Source organism: Carettochelys insculpta, chromosome 6 (genome assembly GCF_033958435.1).
Source record: "Carettochelys insculpta isolate YL-2023 chromosome 6, ASM3395843v1, whole genome shotgun sequence".
Lineage (NCBI taxonomy): Eukaryota > Metazoa > Chordata > Testudines > Carettochelyidae > Carettochelys > Carettochelys insculpta.
The window spans coordinates 14,935,858-14,956,084 of NC_134142.1; the positions used below are offsets into that span (position 1 = coordinate 14,935,858).

The 20,227-nt window shown below is 44.8% G+C and overlaps 1 protein-coding gene across 1 annotated transcript in view; it reads left to right on the forward strand.

Moving 5' to 3' along the window:
- The window catches only part of PRKCH (protein kinase C eta), a 187,121-nt gene extending 168,711 nt beyond the window's left edge, over positions 1 to 18,410 (forward strand). The window contains exons 13-14 of the mRNA XM_074998675.1: positions 15,319 to 15,462; positions 17,291 to 18,410. Of these exons, the coding sequence (XP_074854776.1) occupies positions 15,319 to 15,462; positions 17,291 to 17,437 (291 nt within the window). The 3' untranslated portion in view covers positions 17,438 to 18,410. The remainder of the gene's footprint in view (positions 1 to 15,318; positions 15,463 to 17,290) is intronic.
- The last annotated feature ends 1,817 nt before the right edge of the window (positions 18,411 to 20,227 follow it).

Sequence of the window (20,227 nt, forward strand, 5' to 3'; positions counted from 1 at the left end):
ATGAGGCCAATAATGTGTATACTTTGGCATCTGTTCTGAGTTGGCAGACCCAATAAATTCCGTCTCTCAGTTACGTGAAGCTTGGGCTGTCAAAGCCACACCAGAATATCTGATTCACTTTTTGAAGCTCTGTGCTGGATCGTTGTTAACAACTTTGTTTACTCTTCACCTTGCATTTCCTGAGCAGTTTTCCATCTCCTGCCTCAGAACCAGAATTCTGGAATTGCTGTATCTTCTCAGCTAAGATTACTTTCTAGGGTTCACACTAGTCTCTCTACGTACAAGCAAAGGAGACACTCATTGACATTAATACCTTATTAGCTATCCACTACACATGTCCATCTTCTGTTCACTGATCATCACAGTTACGCCCCAAGATCTGCCAACAGCAGAGCGTCTGTCTTTTACATTTGGCTACTTGCATCATCCATATCTGCACCATGTCATCCCCCTCTAGTCATCCCACTTGTCTTCTATGAATCGCAGAAGCCCAGCAACAGCGGGCAGCTACCCCAGTGATTTCATTGACTTAATTTATTTATCAAACTTGGGTATGAATTATTTGTTCTTTGTTTGATTTTGCAGACTGTTAGTGAATGAAATTCATTTATGGTGTGGCTCGATAGCATTCTGTCCCCTCACCCTTCTATATGGCAGTCTTTTGTGTGCTGTCTGTCTTTCCCTATGTTGGGCCTTGCTTATTTCAACAATCAATCATGGTTGCATTGAGAGTTTACGCTCAGCAAGAGATGACACAGAACTGCAGCACCTTGAAAAGAAATTGTGATTAGTGGGTGCCTTGCTTCCAGGGCTGTCGTTTGAGAAGGCAGTAGTCCTCTCCCCACCAAGACACCTGCCACAGCAGGGCATTGGCTCCTGCCTCCCCTTAACCCAGAAATGTGAGGAATGTAGGATAGTTCCCTTATTTATGCATCTTTGGTTCTGCTATTTCTTTGAGGCTCCTCCTTGCCCCCAGGCACCTGCCCTGAGCTACAATGAGTGAAAAGCTACCTCACTCTTCACTCCTCTCCCACCCCCTAGGCTGGCTAGTCTTTGCTCTATTACTTAGGAATTCTTTAGGGTAAGAGCAACAGAGCTAAAGAATGACCTCCTGCTTGGTTCTTTCCCGTCTGTCAAGACATAAACGTGCTGTCGGACCAAACCACAAACATTGCTTAAATTACACTTAAAACTTTCCTATATTTTCCGGCTCTCCAATTTTGGGGGAAATGACAGTACCTCACAGTGGAGTATCTTTTCTTCCATTTAGTTCCACTTGGCACTTGTTTGAAAGACTCTTTTCTTTCAATGGGCTGGGTCAGATTACTGGGCAGGGCCCAGAATGTTACACACGCGTGTTGATTCTTCAGCAGGATACTAAATGTACTTTTGAATTCTAAAGACTTTTTCCCAGAACACCTTTGTTACTGGTTACTGTGCAGAAACAATAAATGCTTGCCCTAAGCAGCCAGCCATTTTATTGCTGTGTGTCTCCTGCACTATCCTCCTCTTCCAACTAGTAAGTAATCTGAGCTTCTGTTTGCATTTTAATATTTCTGAGAGTAGCAGATTGTCTCAAACTTGCGTATCTTTAGTGAGTGATATGGAGATGGTTTGTACAGTCATATCTTTAGAAAAACACTTTGTATTTATTTTTCACCAAGGGTGAAAGTAACACTTTTCTTACAGATAGTGTACTGTCACAACCTATCCCTTACCTGCTTGGGGTGCTGCTGCAATAAAAGTGCCTGTAAGAAATTACTGTTGTGTGGAGTGCTGGGGGTTCAGGGCAGAGGGAGAACTGGGGAGGGTCAGGAGGCATGGGATTGGGGTGTGGGGCACTCTTTCCTCTAAGAATTTTCATCCATGAATGGAGTGAGTCTTGTCTTGTGCACCAGTACTGAGGTCATGTGTGCTTGTTCAGATATGTGCCACCATGGTACCGCACGCATCAGTTACTAACACGTTTTTAAAGCACCAGTGTGCACACATGCTCAGAGGGAAGTGGGGAGCTCAGCCACACACCCACAGGGCAGAGAGGAGCCCAGTTCCACCCCCCCCGCACCCCGAGAGGGCAGTTGGTTAGAGCTCAGCCCCACACACACACACACACACACACACACACACACACACACAGAGGAAGGGGGAACCCAGCCCAGCCTCCACCCTTTCTGCTTTCAGCCCCAACCCTTCTGGCATGTGTGGACCCAGGCATCCTCCCACCTTGCTCAGGGGCCTGGCATGGCTGTCAGCCCCTCTGCCCTCTCTACCAAAACCTGAAATGACACCCCTGCCTGTTTCCCCTCACATACACACCTGCTCCTGGTGTGAAGTTTAGTGCTGCAGCCCTGAAATGGGTGTGGTTCACACACACCCTGGCATGAGCCCATATATGCTAGTTGGCTAGTGGGGTGCCAGAGCTCTGCTCGCTCCTCAGTATCTTCAGTCACAGGGAGAGTATCTGGTGCATCTCACCATGTCCTGATCCAAACAAGGGTGAAGGATGGAGGGTGGGATAATTAATTGAGAGAAGGTCTGGTTCCTGGTTTGGGATATTTTAAATGAACATCTTTTCTGCATATGTAGTCTGATTCCTCAGGCTTGGCACTTGGATATTTCTCTCTCTGCACTTCTCTGATTCATGCTTTTGTTTCACATTTCACAGTGTAAGATCTTTACCTTCAAAAGGACAGCAAATGCCACCTCCCTGGGTGGATGCAGCCTTCCTTTGAGTCATCATTTCATCAGTTATTTGACCCTAACTTAGCCTTGTTGAAGCTGCCTACAGTGATGGCAGAAGCCTGCATCTTCTCTATTCATGTCATAGCTCCTCTCTCTTTTTCTTTGAACTCTGTGCAGTAATGGCCTTTATGCTGCTTCTGAGTAATTCACTATAAAAGAGAACTAAATCTGTGGGAAAAACTGAGGCCAAATTCATCTTGAATGTAATCATTGGCTCTTCTCCCTTTCATTTCAAACTCAGCATCGTACAAAGTTCCTCAGCATGCAGCAACTAGTCTGCTGCATAACGAAAGCTCATAATCTTAGATATTACAACAACATTTATGATTCATTTCTCTCTCTCTCTGCCACAGATACAGCCAAGGCAATATTAGTAGTGCTGATCATTTTTTGCTTTTCTATCTGCTCTTTTCCTAGTTGCCTGGGAAGAAGGATATTCTTGTGGCTAAGGCATCAGCTTAGGACTCGATAGAACTCATTCAGTTCTTGACTCTTCCAGACACACCCTTTGTAACTTTGGATAAGTCAATTCATGTCCCTTTGCTTTAATTACTCATCTGCAAAATGTGAACAATAATACTTCCTTTGTGTGTCTCACCTGTTTAATCTCTGTGGCAAGTACTGCCTCTTATGTGTGTGTACAGTACCCAGCACAATGGAGTCCCAATTGCAGCTGGAGGAGCTAAATACTACTATAATAATCCTCTGAATGCATTGCATGCTTTCTCTTCACTCACCCTTTTGTTGCTCACCTTCCTGGCCAATTCTTGTGTCATAAGAACATAATTTAAATAATTTAAATGTTTACAAGAGAATAAAAAGACTTGTATAATGTTTTTCTGAGAGTTTCCTGTTGCCCTTTCAGTCTTTGCTGATACACTGTATTAATATTTCTACTTGGCCTTAAATTATATTTACTTATGCCTGGTAGTCAGTTTATAAAGGGCCAAGATTTTCTAAGTGACTAATGATTTAGGACAGTTCAGTTGTTGGATGCCCAACCCAAGAGCAACTCTCCACTCTCTGAAAATAAAGCCCTTTTGAAATGTGGCAAAATGAGCATCCGAAATCACTAGTCCCTTTCGAAAATTACAGTTTCAGAAGTGTCTTGGATTTGAAAATGTTGGCCTAAGTCAATTAATTTTGAAAATGTGTTGATGAGAACATCTGGAGATGTTGAGAGGAAGCAAGGAGATTCCAATACAGCAAGTTAGTTTGAAGCTAAACTATCAATACTCTCAGTTTACCTGGAATAGAGAGCACATATTGTGGCCAAATTCTCAACTGGGTGAATGGGCAAAATCCCACTGATGTCAATGCAGATTTATCCATTTACAGCTGTAGAAAATGTGGCCCCAGATTACTCACATTGCTTTCTCTTTTTCCATTCATTTATTTTGTGTATCTATCTTCCTCAACAATCTCCACAACAGAATAATCTTTGTTCTGTTTAAGAAGTTGGAATTGTCAGCACCTTGTCAACTGATCATCTAGAAACCAAGCAAGAGTGAGACCAAACTTCTCTCAGCTTAATATCAGTTAAATTAATCTCTGTAGCACTGATATTTTTATCCTTGGCTTCAGGATCTATAGCACTGAAATTGTTGCTAGTGCCATTGAGAGAGGTAACAAGGAGTCCTGTGGCACCTTAAAACTAACAGATTTATTTCAACATAAATTTTTGTGTGTCGTCAGATGAACCTGATGAAGTGTTTTTTACCCAGGAAAGCTTATGCCCAAATAAATCTGTTACCTGTTAAAGTGCTACAGGATTCCTCATTGTTTTTGCAGATACAGATCAACCCAGATACCCTTCTGGAAAATTATGATAGATGTTAAGTTTTATGCTCCATGTGGTTTTCAGAAATAAGAGAGAAGAGTGATTTAGTTTTACCCACATCCCCTCTACTTTATAGCTGGATAGGTGAGATAACCAAGAATATCCCTCTTCCTCATTTTCAAAAATGCATTTTATATATATCTCTGCTCCCTAGATCTAATGCTGCATAGTTTAGGCCTTGTCTATGCTGGACAATTTGCCTTGACTTCTGCCATCAGTAGCCCAGACCCCAGCACTGACAGGCAAGGTTGCTATCTGCATCAGTGGAACTCGCATCTGTTTAAAACTATGGCAGATGGATGGGTAGGAATTACAGCTTATGGCAACGCACCGTGTTTCACTAGGGGAGCAAGGAGCAGTACTGCTATTGCTGCATCTGATAGTTGTAATCAGGGCAAATCCACAGTGTAGAAGAGAAGAGGGCATTTTCAAAAGGGCCTATCTGACGTGGATGTCTGAAGCCTGTTTTCAGAAATGACATCAGAACTTAGAAGCCTAGTGCTCAGTGAGTCGGTAGAACTTAAGAGCCTGAGCCACTTTGGAAAATGGGTCTTCAGCTTCTGAGCCATTCAGGCAATTTTGGAAGTTGTACTGTTGATCTGATTCAGCTAGCGCTCTCATGGAAGATCATGGGAATTTTGTCCGAGAAAGGAGCTCGGCACTGAGCCCTGTAAGATCTGCTAATAAAGGACTTCTGTGCTATGTGAGTGCTTCCTGTCTGCTTGTCATTAACAAAAGTAGAGCCGTCTTTCTTCTTCTTTGCTCTGGAGCTGGTGAAAGCTAATGAAGTCACATATTGTTAGCTTTTTTTGCTTACATAATAATCAAGCCATATTTGCTGCAAGTCCAGTGTTCAGTGGTAATATCCATGAAGGGAAGCCTTAATTAGAGTAATTGCTTTATTTATATAACAATCTCCCTTTGCCTGAAATGAGCTAGATCTTTGAGATGCCCTGTTTCCTTTAGAGTTAACTTCTGTTTTCTTGGTCGAGGTCACTTCTCTTCATGAGCCTGAATAATCTATTCTGTCTCATTCCCAAGGGATCTGTATTTTGGTACTATTGTTCCAGTGCATGCTTTTGCTTTGCTTTTTCGTGTTTATCTGACTTCACTGACAACAAGAGGAAAGCTTTAAGAAGTACGAGGAAATCTTACTTTCCCCTACCATCTTGAAGGCAAGAGTTGTCTGGCACAGCATTCATCTGAGGTATTGTGTTTGAGAGAGAAGAGTTGGGACTGAGGAGATCTGGCATTATCTCTACCACAGACTCACTGTGTCTGTCTGGGATGGTCATTTATTGTCTCTGTGCTTCAGTTCTCGTAAATTCTCTGTGCTTCAGTTCTCTTAACTTCTAGACAAGTTTACAAAACCATGAATCAGTTGCAGTGCTATGGCACAAGCAATGTAAAAAATAGTTCATCTGTCTACAGATTTAGCTCTAGTGGCTAAGAAGATATTTTCCATGTGGTGAGCTTTTTTATCCTTACCATCTCTGTTGTAGCTTCACTGGCCCTAGGCAGACTAATCTTCAGCTCTTAATTGTGTGGTGTGATTTGTTGCATGTTCTTTCAGTAAATACGTATCAATAATTCCATGGAAATCAGGTGTTCTGGCTGACTCGTGCTGTTTTTGGCTGATGTGCCTCTGAAAAGTTCAGATGAGGTTGGGTTCTGTCTAGCTGTGAGTTTGCAGATTTACAAATCCACGTTTGTAGAGTTCCTGCTGTTGATTTCAAGGAGAGCAGGATCAAATTACTTACACGTTTTTAATCTGATTTGCTTTTGCTGAGGGCTTTTCATTCATTCTGTGTAACTCTTTGCTGGACAGTGTGTAGATAAGGCTGGGTCCAGAGGCAGATATTCATATTAGTTGTCTAGTTGTTGCTACAAAATAGTTACCAGATAAGTACTAATAAATGCATTTTCCAAGGGAGACTCTTTATCTGTGAATTGTCTCTTATTACCAGCCAAAACGCGGCAGAGTTGGTCTCGTAGGCGTTGGCCTGGTTATGCATATGTGTTGGGCTGTCTTGCTTTGGTTTGGATTCAAATTGGGGTCAAGACTTTGGAAAGGCCTTTACCCTTTCTGAGTTCATCATTTCCCAGTACAGTCCAGACCCTGGATTTTTGAAAGTCTTTATGTTTTTCCCCTGGCCCTATTCCTGTTCCATCTGGTATCCAGAAGCCCTCAGAGCTCTCTGGTGGCCCAGCATGGCATCCTGCAATACCCATCCTGCCACTGACTGGTTAGGAAAGTGTTGACTAAAATTGCCAAGCCACTGGCTTAGGCGTCACTCTTCTATATCATGTAAACTCTTTGGAGAGGAAAGTCCTTTGTGGTTAAGGCATTAGATTGAGACGCCGGAGAGTTGGGTTGGCTTCTCTGCTCTCCCAAAGACTTGCCTAATGACCTCGAGCCACTTATGTCTCAGTTATCCATCAGTAAAATGGAGACAGTAATATAATACTTCCTTTCTACCCCTCTTTCTCATGTCTGTTTAGAGGCTGTCTTTTACTGTGTGTAGGCATAGCACCTAACCTACTGAGTCCCTGTTCTAGATGCTGCAGTAATACAAGGAATAAATAATAATACATTTTGACAGAGGTGCTAAGTGCTGTCTAGAGAGTTTCATGGATTAGCAAGGTCAGAAGAGACCATCATGATCATCTGTCTGACCTGCTACCTGACCTCCTGCCTTAGACTTTCAGCTAGTAAGTCCTGCTCAAAAAGCCCATTACTTCTGACTGAATTAGAGCATATCTTTTAGATTATTAAATTTAATGAGAATAAGGCATCCAACTCCCTTAGGCAGCTTTGGATATTTCAGCCTTAAGTTTGAAATGCATCATATGATATATGTAGCTACATTATGGCACAGCATTAGTCAAAAAGGCATAAGAGACGCTGTTAGTATTCTGTGTTTTTCCACTCAGTTGCAGATCCCTATTTGATGTTAAACCCAACTATTTCCCACATAAACGTACTGACTGTAACTGACTGCTACCACTATGCCATTTCCAGAAATCAGAGTGAGATTTCATGCACTGGAAGACTAGGAATGGCAAACAGCATGTTGTTTGTGACATCCCCTGGGTGAGAGAGGCATGATAACAGCACATCAACCTGTAATCAGCTGTGATATTCTGGGCTGCCATGCACAGAGTTACAGTTTATAGGTACTGTACAATGGCATGTCAGAGCTAGAGTTTCAGAATGAAAAATAACACCTACTGAATGCAAAATGCCTCAGTACAGCGTACAAGAAGTCAGCCAGAAAGGGGTGCAGTTATGTCAGATCATAAGAAATATGACTGGCCTTTCAAAATGTTTCCCACCTGTTTTGAAACAGAATGTCTTGGGCCTGATTCTCATTTTTAAAGGCTTTTGATTTCACTCTCGTCATGTAAAGGTGCCCATAGAAAATTTAATTATTTACACTCACTGTTAAGACCCCAATGCACTGTCAGAGGTATAAAGGGGCCTTACTGAAATAAGATAGAGGACCTTTATTTTTTAGAAAGACATAAAGCTAATGGCTCAGGCATCTGGTTTGTCACATGTGCCCCAATACCTGTGTACAATGGAAACTTATGCTTCCAAAACAAAACCAATGGCAGGGCAGAACTGAATTTATACATAAAATATGAAGCCCAGGAGAAAGAGGCTCTTTGATCAGGTATCCAGTGGTTGGAATAATTTACAAAGATGCTTACTCCTCTGAAACAAAGATCACTTCAAAAGGATTTTCACAGCAGCCCAGCCATGAGTTTGGCCGTAATGACGCATCCTCTCCCAACTGCCCCAGGAGGCTGTCAGCCAGAAGTGCATGCCATAAGAGAGCAAATGTGAAAGAGCTGTTTCCCTTCCTGCCTCCTTTGGACACCAAATACCAGACACATTCTGGGGAGTGGAACTTGCTGTTTTGTGTCTGGTATAACTTCCTGAGGAAATGCAGGTCTTTGGTGCTAATGTGAGCCAGTTAACAGAACCAGAACAATTGGGTGGACCTCGATTTGTTGCACTGGGTACCTTTGCTTGCTGCAAGTCTTTAAAGTGCTACATGACTGCAGTTTTGTTTTGTTAGAATACAGACTAACACGGCTACCTCTCTCACTGTTTGCTGGGTGCAGTTTTGGCATAATGCTGAATAAAGCAAGGCAGTGAGAATACAAGCACACTTCTGCTTCCCAGGGCTCTGGACTGGTTTTGTGGATGGACAGACCCATTCACATTTGTGTTGGTTACATGGCTTGAACTTCCTTGTGCCAAGCCTTTAGAATATAAGAGTGGCCGCACTGGATCAGATCAAAGGTCCATCTAGCCCAGTATCCTCTCTTCCAAGAGCGACCAATGCCAGGCATCCCAGAGAGAATGAGCAGAGTAGGTAATCACCAAGTGATCCATTCCACACTTCTGGCTAACAGAGGCTAGGGCCACTGTCCCTGTCCATCCTGGCTAATAGCCGTTGGTGGACCTATCCTCCATGAGACTTTGCTGACACTTGAAAATGTTTGTGGTTTTTCATTCTAAACAGAGAATCCATAGTTTTTTGGGTAGGTACCAGGCTGGGAGTCAGGAGATGTGGGCGCTAATTGCAAATGCAGTGGACAAGTTAGTTCATCTAGCTGTGCCTCCATTTCTCCTTCTCCTCCTTTGTTTTGCCTATTTAATCTAAGTTTTTTGGGGAAAATGCTGTCTTGTACAGTGAGCAAGGTAGGGGCCTCTAAGAACCACTGTGATACAGGTAAGAAAAAAATGCTTACTTTCCCTCTGCATCAAGAAGTGGGTCTGCTGAAACAGTAAGAAAGACATTCTCATCTCTCCAGCAAGACTGAAAGCAACAGCACAGGGGCTCTTACAGGTGAATCTAGAGATTTCCAGACACTTTTGCAAACCTCAGAAGTTCATAGAAAGGCTCTGAATTGGTTTTGCTTTGCCCATCATTAACTGGTGTATGGATCTGAATCTGAATCATAGAATCACAGAACACTAGAACTGGAAGGGACCTCGAGAGGTCATCGAGTCCAGTCCCCTGCCCTCATGGCAGGACCAAGCACCACCTAGACCATCCCTGATAGATGTCTGTCTAACCTGCTCTTAAATATCTCCAGTGATGGAGATTCCACAACTTCCCTAGACAATTTATTCTAGTGTTTAACCACCCTGACAGTTAGAAAGCTTTTCCTGGTGTCCAAACTAAATTTCCCTGGCTGGAGTTTAAGCCCATTGCTCCTTGTCCTATCCTCAGAGGCCAAGGAGAACAGTTTTCTGAGCTGTCATGGAAGGTCTTACATAGAGGTGGAAAAAAGTTATTTGAGTAAAAGTGCAGCTGCTTTCATTTCTGGATAGTTGAGTACAATCTAGATGTGACATTTTTGTGTGTGCAGGTGTGTGCGTGTGTTCTTTCACTGGAGTAGCTTTCCAGAGGGACACCAATAACTTGTACTTACATACATCTTCCCCCTCCTCCAAACCAGCTGTACTTTTACTCAGGTAACCTTTTGGGCACTTTTTCCACTTCTGTACAGAGAAACAGATCAAGAGGAATCTGCTCTTTTCAAATCAGACTGTATGGAGGATGCATGTTTCCCTTTGATTGTGCTGGAAGGGAGGAACAAAAGCAGGTAGAATAAGAGGAGGACACATAGAAGGGAAACAGACCCTCCCCCGTGTGTTTGGTCCCCATCCAGGAGGTAGTAGACAGCTATGGCTTTGTGTTATGGAAAGGGCATGCTTAGGGTACAGCCACAGAGCAATTGCTTTGCATGGCACAAGTCCTTTGAGAATTTAAATTACCAAACAGCAGCAAACGGCATTAACTCCCTTCCTGCATGTTCTGGCAGGGAGAGTGGAAGACAGGAGCCGTGACCTGGTGACCATGTGGCTCCTACAGAAGCCATGCTGTCAAGGAAGGAGGTGGGGAAATGCAGTTGCCAACCCTCCTGGTTTTGACAGGAAGCTCCCAGAATCGGGCTGTATCTCCCAAGGCTACTGAAACAAAACAGGGAGATTTTAGGTTGCTAAAAGTCCAGCCGCACAGAGGGTCTAAGGCAGGTATGCGTCAAGAAGTGGAAAGCATGTCCTTGTGACCCTGTGGGGGAGTCGAAGCATCTCTGCTTTCTTCCCCCTCCCCGATTGCCCACTCCACAGTTCCCATTGCCCAGGAAATGCAGGAAGCTGCGGGGGCAGTGCCTGCAAGCAGATGCTGCACGTGGCGCTTCCTCCCCTCCTCAGAGGACACGGAGATGTACTGGCACTTCCAGGACTTGCCTGGAGCCAGGACAGGAAGCCTGCATTAGCCCTCCTGTGCCACAGAATAAGTGCCTCCTGAGGTAAGTGCCACTCGTTTGAAACCCCCTCTCCACCCAAATGGCCTCTAAGAGCCTGGACCCCTGCCCTAGCCCAGTGAAAGTGAGTAACAGTGGGCAACCCTACTGGAGGTCAGAGAGGCCTGGATTCAAATTGGATTTGTCTGTGGAGCTGTGAGTTCCAGAGGCTTCCCAGGCTGTGGCCTACCCTCGCAGCATTCCCCCCGTGCATATGGTCAAAAAGGCTGTCCTGTTTCGGGGAATGTGGTGGAGGACACTCCTTGACTGAGGTGAACCTTGCAGAATTTCCACCATTCTCCATCTCCTCTCTCATGGGTCTGTCTCGGGGAGAGAGTGACCATCCCTTTTAGTAACTCCCCTTTGAGGCATTCCTGCCTTCTGAAAGGATCTTCCAGTCAGATTTGAGTAGGCCTCTCAAAGCTCCTTCTGCTCATTTTAATTCTCTTATTGCTGAGGATGAAGTGGCCTTAAAATTCCATCAGCCATGACCAGGTGCCTGGTTCGGCTGGTGCAGTATTCACTGAACGTAATGCTCTTCCACCCTCAAGGAACTCATCTGGAAAACTCAACCAATGATCCTGATATTTCTTCCTGCTGCTGTTTCAACTGGCCCAACAAATTTAATTGGCTGGTTTCTTTCCAATCGGCTTTCTCTTTAGTGAATCAAATATTTGGGACCAGGGATAGAATTTTGGTTTGTTTTCTTCAGTCCATAGGCAAGGTGTGAGGGTATGCCCATGGGGCCACATGCCCCCCACCCACCCTTACTGTCAGTGCCACACCTAGCTGTTTCTGTTGAGTGTGGGGGTCTCCGCCAGAGCCGCTCAGCATGACAGCAGTACGAGCTTCTAGTGGGGGGATGTAGGGAAGACAACAGCTCCACATCTTCTGGAAGTGGTGGCGAGGGTGGATCAGGGTTGGGAGGAGGAGAAACATAGGGGGAAAGGGGTGAGGAATGGGAGGAGTTAGGGGCAGGGAGAAGTGGGGTGGGAGCACATGGCCAGTGTCCCCCCACTGCAGTCCTCAAACTCGTTGCCTCTACTTCCGTCTTTTAAAAAAAATTGCATCCTGAAGTTTAAAAATGAAACAAAGTGCTTTCTTACTAATATAAGAAATGACTTTCCAGCAATTTGAAAATGCATTCTCACTCAAGCATTATTTCTAGACTCTGAATGGTACAAGCCATATCCCTCTCACCGTAGCACTGAACCTGTTAGTGATGCACAGCTTTTCTTATCATTTGCTATTACTGGATTACAGCCCCTCGCTAAAGTCTGCTGCTGGTGCTGGTGTAAAGAGCTTTCTTTCCTCTTGTAGCTGAGGTAGGAGAGTCAGCCAGTGAGTTTCCACACACAGCAAGTGATGCCACCTGTATGAATTCAGGGAAATGAAGATGAAGGGGAAAGGAGTTCAGGAGAACTGGCAGTATTTTAAAGAAGTCTTGCTGAAGGCACTGAAACAAACAATCCCACTGCATAGTGAAAAACACAAATATGGTAGGCAACCAGTTTGGCTTAACAGGGAAATCCTTGCTCAGCTTAAACTCAAAAAGAATGCATATAAGAAGTGGACACTTGGACAGGTTACAAAGGAGGAGTATAAATATACAGCTGGAAAATGCCACGCAGTAATCAGGACAGCAAAGGCACAATTGGAACTGCAGCTGGCAAGGGATGTGAAGGGTAACAAGAAGGGTTTCTACAGGCATGTTAACAATAAGAGGGTTATCAGGGAAGGTGTGGGGCCATTACTGGATGAGAGAGAGAACCTAATGACAGATGATACAAGAAAAGCTGAAGTACTCAATGGTTTCTTTGCCTCAGTCTTCACAGGCAAGGATAGCTAGACACTGCAGTGTAGGAAGGTGGAGGACAGCCTTCAGTGGGCAAGGAGCGAGTTAAGAACTTCTTAGAAAAACTAAATGTACACAAATCCATGGGTCTAGATTTAATGCACCCAAAGGTACCGAGGGAATTGGCAGACGTCATTGCTGAGCCTTTGGCCATTATCTTTGAAGACTCTTGGAGATCGGGAGAGATCCCAGATGACTGGAAAAAGGCAAATTTAGTGCCCATCTTTAAAAAAGGGAAGGAGGACAATCCAGGGAACTATAGGCCCGTCAGCCTTATTTCAGTACGTGGGAAAATAATGGAAGGGAGCCTCAAGGAATCTATTTTGGAGCACTTGGAAGAGGGGAAAGTGATCAAAAGTAGTAAACATGGATTCACCAAGGGCAAGTTGTGCCTGACCAATCTGATTAGCTTCTATGATGAGATAACTGGCTCTGTGGAAATGGGGACGTCAGTGGATGTGATATACCTTGACTTCAGCAAAGCTTTTGATACAGTCTCCCACAACATTTTTACCCATAAGTTAAGGAAGTATGGATTGGATACATGAACTATAAGATGGATAGAAAGCTGGCTTGATGGTCAAGCCCAACGGGTAGTGGTCAATGGCTCAATATCTGGATGGCGGTCGGTTTCAAGTGAAGTGCCCCCAGGCTCGGTTCTGGGGCCAGTGTTGTTCAACATCTTTATTAATGACCAGGATGAGGGACTGGATTGCACCCTCAGCAAGTTTGCAGATGACATTAAGCTAGGGGGAGAGGTAGATAAATTGGAGGGTAGAGATAGGATCCAGAGTGACCTGGATAAATTGGAGGATCGGGCCAAAAGAAATCTGATGCGGCTCAACAAGGAGAAGTGTAGAGTACTGCACTCAGGATGGAAGAATCTCAAGCATTGTTGTTGGCTGGGGACTGACTGGCTAAGCAGCAGTACAGCAGAAAGGTACCTAGGAATTATAGTGGATGAAAGGCTGGATATGAGTCAACATGTGTCCTTGTAGCTAAGAAGGCCAATGGCATATTGGGGTGCAGTAGGAGGAACATTTTTAGCAGATGTAGAGAAGCTGTTACACTCTGTTCTGCACTGGTGAGGCAATGTATAGAGTATCACATCCAGTTTTGGGGCCCCCACAACAGAAAGGATGTGGATGTGCTGGAGCAGGTTCAGCAGAGGGCAACAAAAGTGAGTAAGGAGCTGGAGCACATGACCTATGAGGAGAGGCTGAGGGATTTGGGCTTATTTAGTTTGCAGAAGAGAAAACTGAGGGGTGATTTAATAGCAGCCTTCAGCTTCCTGAAGGGTACTCGAAAACAGATGGAGAGAAACTGTTCTCAGTGCTGACAGACAGCAGAAGAAGGGGTAATGGTCTGAAGTTACAGGACAGGAGTAGGCTGGGTATTAGGAAAAACTACTTCACCAGGCAGGTGGTGAAGCACTGGAATGCGTTGCCTAGGGAGGTGGTGGAATCTCCATCTCGAGAGGTTTTTAAGTCCCAGCTTGACATAGTCATGGCTGGGATGACTTAGTTGGGGTTGATCCTGCTTGGGGAAGGGGGCTGGACTAGATGACCTCCTGAGGTCCCTCCCTGAGGTCCCTTCCAAGGTCCCTCCCTTCCCTCTATGTTCAGTTTTCTCTGGATTGCTGCTTTCTTCTTAATGATCTCTGAAATTCAAACCCTTCCTCCTGCTCCTCAGCCATTCCTGGTTTTTACATGAGACTACAGGAAGCACAGTGTGGGTTTCTGGCTTCATTTCAGCCAGTGGAGATTTAGGGAAGAGGCACAGTCAAGAACTGTCTCCAGTCCAAAGCCCAGACAGCTGGCACATACCAGCCTAATAAAGAGCTTTTGTTCCCGACAAAGGAATCCCCAAGAACATTATGCAGTATCTTTAGTGCAGTAGGTAATTCACTTCAACTTTCTTTTGTGCTGTGTCTGCACTGCAGGGTTTTTTAGAAATAATTTATTTCAACGTTCTCATGTTGAAATAAGTTATTTCTGAAAAGAGCGTTCACAGTGCAAGAGCATTTCGAAACTGAGCATTCACACGAGAGAGCCCAATTTTGAAATAAGAGCAATGATGGGATGCCTTCCGGGAGGCCAGTTAAGTTGTAATTACCTCTGCTTAGGGCACACTGAATCAATTTTGAAATTGAAAGTGGTGAGGGTCAGTGAAAGTTGTTTATTTTGGTGTAAGTGCTGTTTTGAGTAAATGCCCTGTTATTCCAGAATAACAAGCTCTGCAGTATGTAAGCAAGGCTTTCCCTCTCCCTTTCCCCCCAGAAAAAAGGTTTTTTTTCTCAAAAGAAAAAAAATGTGGAGACGAGACCTAAATAGAAGTGGCCAAGGCCAGAAATATACCCATGCTCCTTCCCAAAAGAGGAGCCTTAGAACCCTGCATGCTCTTCCAGTGCAATGACGGTGGGACGTCTGGCCAGCAAAGCAGGCTCATCAAGAAAGCTGAGAAAGAAAGCATCTGTGCGATTGCTAGTAAGAGGAGTGTGTCTGTACTGGGTGTGAGTGAAGAACTAACCAGCTTCATTTATTTTGCTCTGCAGTTTATGACCAAGAACCCCAATCTGCGTCTGGGCAGCCTGGCTCAAGGTGGAGAGCATGCTATTCTGAAGCACCCCTACTTTAAAGAATTGGATTGGGACCTGCTGAACCAGCGCCAGATTGAACCTCCCTTCAGACCTCGAATTGTGAGTGACAGGGAGTGGGCAAGGGTCTCTCCTTTTGTTAAACTCTTTCACTAGCTGCGTATCCACTGGGTAGAAGGCTGCAGTGAAAGGGCAGCTTTAGGGTGAAGGCACTGGACTGAGATTTAGCAGAAGTGGGCTTAAATCACAGCTCTGCCACAGACTACAGTGGTCAAATCACTTAATCTGCCTGGGACAAAAAGATACTTAGGCACCTAAAGACACATTTGCAGGAACACGTATGCAGATTAGATGACTGACTCACCTCTGTGTTTTAATTCCTGTGTACAGAATATGGGGCAATAACTCTCCTCATGCCTAAACCTTCCTTAGTTGTCCAGGGCGGGCTCTCTTCCCCTGAGTGTTCATTCAGTGCCCAGCTCAGAGGTGCAGTGATCCATGCTGGGACCCCTGAGTTCTATTATAATGCCAGTGAATAGTTACAACAGTGAGGAGCACAGAGTGCTGGTCCCTCTTCCCCGCAGATGCTCATGGTGATACTTTCACACTCCTTCCCAACGGAAAATCTCCAATTTGCTTCCAGTGACACCACTGCCTTTTAAATTCCCTTTTGGGGCCTGATCCTCTGAGCTGCTGGGCTCCTTTACCCCACATTGCAGTTGGTGGGTCCATTCCTGTTCAAATCCCAGTGAGGTTAGTGCATGCAGAATCAGGCCCAACGATCATTACAGGTGCTTAGTACTTTTCAGGATCAGGCTCTTTATGTTCTGCCTTTTCCTTCACCAGAATGCAAAATGTCCTGTGACCAGGCTTTTCCCAATCTTAATGTTGGGACCCTGGCTCAGCTATCCCTTGGCCTTGGCCTTTGCTTAGACTAATCAGCCGTTTGGACTGTGTCACCAAGCTTTCTAGCTATCCAGAGAGCTGTGGCATCTGTGGATCTTGAAAATCTCTTACGTTGTGCAAGATTTGAGAGACTTATTAAGGAAGCCATAAGGGTGGGATTTTTGCAAGGCTTTCGGCCCCCATGGGAGCCAATGGTAAAATACTCTTTAGAGACAGGAGTAGGAGCAGAACTCAGTGTGCTTGAAAATCCCACAGTAAGTGTGCACATGTTCTTGTATGGCATAAAGTGACCTTTCAGTAGTGAATTCCCCTTGCTGGTGAGTTCCCTAGTGAATTCCTCTTTCTGGAGTGGATGTGGAAAAATAAGTCTTGTGGTAATAAAACGTGCTTTTCTGGGTACGTGAAAAATTAGATTGTGTCAAAATGTGCTGTAAGCCTACTCTGCTGGGTCTTTACTGATAACAAGCGTACTTTGTACTGAGTGGGTAGGAAACCAGCACCTGGAGACAGGGTATTTGTTCCTCCTGTGCCATAACTAATTCATTGTTGTACAACTATAATTGCTTTTGAACAGAGGAGAATATCCCCCAATTGGGCCATTTCAGACACAGCACGGATAAAGAAAGACTGTGTAGATTCAGCTAATTGGAAACAGTGTGTATAATTACTGTGAATGGCTGGGTCTGTGTGATCTGATACTTAAAATCAAGTAAGGGATTATTGCTCTGTGGGGTCTGCCTTGCAGAACAATTAGCACTCCAGCTGATGTTACCTATGTCAGCCAGGGGTATGCCTGCAAATGGCCTAAGAAGCTTACAAAGAGAGAGGGCAGGCTAGAAAGGGCTAAGCGTTGGCACTCAGCATTTTACAGGATGCAGCCCCAAGTGAGTTACAGAATAGCGGAGCACCCCATGGAGCCAGTCATGCATCTCGTTCAAGGTGAGAATGAGTTACAAAGGGAATAGAAAAATGAAGGCGCCCGGTTGTGCAGAGGTGGTTGACCTCTTGTCTCTTTGTCTGGCAGAAATGCAAAGAAGACGTCAGTAATTTTGATCCTGATTTTGTAAAAGAAGAACCAGTTCTAACCCCTGTCGAAGAAGGGATCCTTGCAATGATTAACCAAGAAGAATTTAGAAACTTTTCCTACACTGACCCGGAACTACAGCCATAACCACATGGAAGGTTGTAAAAGGCGGTGATAAAACGTGACAGAAGAAGTGAAAATTGGGTTTACCAGGAGTTTCATTCTCAAGGAGTACCCTGAAACAGCCTTATATTATGCAACAGCGCCAGCAACAAAGTTACCTTAATGTGAGATTTTAAAAAAAAATACACCTCTAGGATTTGTGCATTCTGATATCCGATATTTACAGGGCTGGAAATAAACATGATATCATAAATAGTCGACAGAGGATTAAATGCTGAGACACTTGGTTCAGCACAGTTCTGACTAGTCGCAAGTTGCAATGATCTTGGGGAGGTGGTGTCAGCATGAAATGGGCACAGTCTTGCAGCTCTGAGCCAAACAGACATTTTGCAATACTGACCTTTGCAAGACTCAGCTTTGAGGGATCCAGCACTGCCTCCCTTTTGGAGACATGGGAAAAGAACCAGCATCCACTGGGCTCATTGAGCAAGATGGTCCGTGTAGCGCTACCTGTTTCTGAAGTATTTATTTCTATCTTATGGACAAATGGCTCTTTGAACCTGTCTTGGGCTTCCATGTAAAATATTTTACTGTGTAGACTAGCAAAAGCAAAAAAAAAAGTGTCACCCATCCACCACCCATTCTTCCAAAATGGAGTGAAGCCACTTGTACGCTCAGTGTTTAGCATTTGTGTGATATGAACTGTTTTAGCATTTACATTCTGTGAAATGTCTTTTGCAACATGCACTATCAATGCTCCTTTCTCTGCACACCAGCTTTTTTCATCTAACCTGTTGTGTGTGAAACCTTGCCATTTACTTAGACAGATTGTATTTAATTATGTTGTACAGAGCCCCTTTTGTGAATTCATTGGCTCATTAAAACTTTGATGGAAAAAATAGCTTTTAAATTATTTGTAATGTGATGGGAGCGGCAAAACTGACAAGCTGTGTGAAAGTAGAGTTCTCAGATAATAAGCAATGACATAAAAAGACAATGCTTCTTCCCCCTTACAAGAATAAACCTTCACTGAGATTCAAGGAGAGAACTGACTAAGTTTGATTTGGATTTAAGGGTTTGTTATTCAGAGGGGGATACCTTATCAATTTGTAGTTTTAAGCACAAGTCATATTCAAGCTGATTCAATGCTGAAAGTGACTTCCATTAGGAGATTCAGATGTGTTTTACCTGCACTTCTGGAAGCTGGGCAGATTTTATGTCCATTTCCAGTGCTGACTCCCTTAGCTATTTGCTAGGCTTCAGGCTGCAGTCAGGGTTAGAATCCTTTTTCTTGAGGGTTTGCTTCTTGGGTGGATGCCTGTTAGTGGGAAGGGGAAGTGGATGTTATAGTAAATAAAATATATAGAGAGACACATCTCATAGAGCTGGAAGTAACCTCAGGAGGTCATTGAGTCCTGTGCCCTGCCCTCTTGGCAGGACCAAGAGCCATCCCTGTTAGATTTTTTTTTTAAATCTATTTGCCCCAGACCCCTAAATGCCCTCCTCAAGGACTGAGCTCACAACCGTGGGTTTAGCAGGCCAATGCTCAAACCACTGAGCTATCCCTCCCCCTGATACTGCTTTCCAAGTGCTCATGATTTTGTACGATGAGTCACAAGTTTTAATTTGAAAAAAAGGTCATGCAGCAGAGGCAGGCTGTGTTCTCATGCCTGGGTTACGCACTGACGCTGCACCTGAAAAGCAACGTTGGTTAGAGCTATGCTGTTCCCCTCACTGATGGTGTGGCTCCTATGGAACCCCTACTATGGATGCAGTTCTACCAGTACAAATGTGTTTACACTAATATAGTTTATTTCTCTTCCAGTACAGGAATAAATTCTACTGGTACAAGCTCTTCTATACTGATAGAACTGCATCTTTATATGGGGATTGTATTGCTTTAATTACACTACAAATTGGGTGTGTAGACAAGATTTTACAGTTGTAGCCAAAGCCCATGGCAGTCCCAATGTTGTCTTTTCTTTCACCTCCATGGTCTTTGGAGGAGGCATCAGCGTCTCAGTGCTGTTAAAATGGGACATTCTCTCTAAAGAGAAGTGAGCGCACTGTGGGTTGGTGCCCACTCAGCACGGAAGGGAGCGCTGCACCTGGTTCCTAATGATATGTAGGCTACCCTGTGGCAGTTGGTCCCATGGGAGATAAGTGTGGAGTAGCGTCCTGGGGAGACCTGTGCCAGGAAGGTGATTGGAGGTATGCCACCTTCCCCTGAGTGCTAGTACCACCCCTCTCTTATTGCCAGTTCTGCTCCACCAAACATCGGTGGGCCTCATCAGCACCGCCATCCCTAGGGGAGTGTGGGGCCCAGGACAATCCTGCTCCTCCTCCACACCTGCTCTGCTCTCTCCCCCACGTTCACCATGGTGGCAGTAAGTGGAGCAGCCCAACCCCAGATCCCTGTGTCCCTGAGACCAGCTTTCAGCCATGTTGCTTGGGGGAGCCAAGTGGATACTGCCGACTCGGAGATGGCAGAGCAGGCTGGGGCTGGGCTGTTCTGCTTGCCACAGCTCCCATCACCACTGAGACCCGACTCCTGTTGCCAGCACCAGCCCCTTAGGCCCTGTGTGGGCCCCCACATTGTGAGGCTGCCCCAAACCATCCTGTAGATGGGATGGCTCTGGGCCTCTTGGCATGCCATTCTTGAATCCCCTCACAGGAATTAGAGCTGCCAATTCATCCATAAACATTGAGTCTTCCTGTTGCATCACCCTGCCAGTAGGACACCAGCAATCTTACAGTCACTGGGTACACCAGGAATTGCATGGTGAACATGGAAAATCCGACTTTTAAGACTTT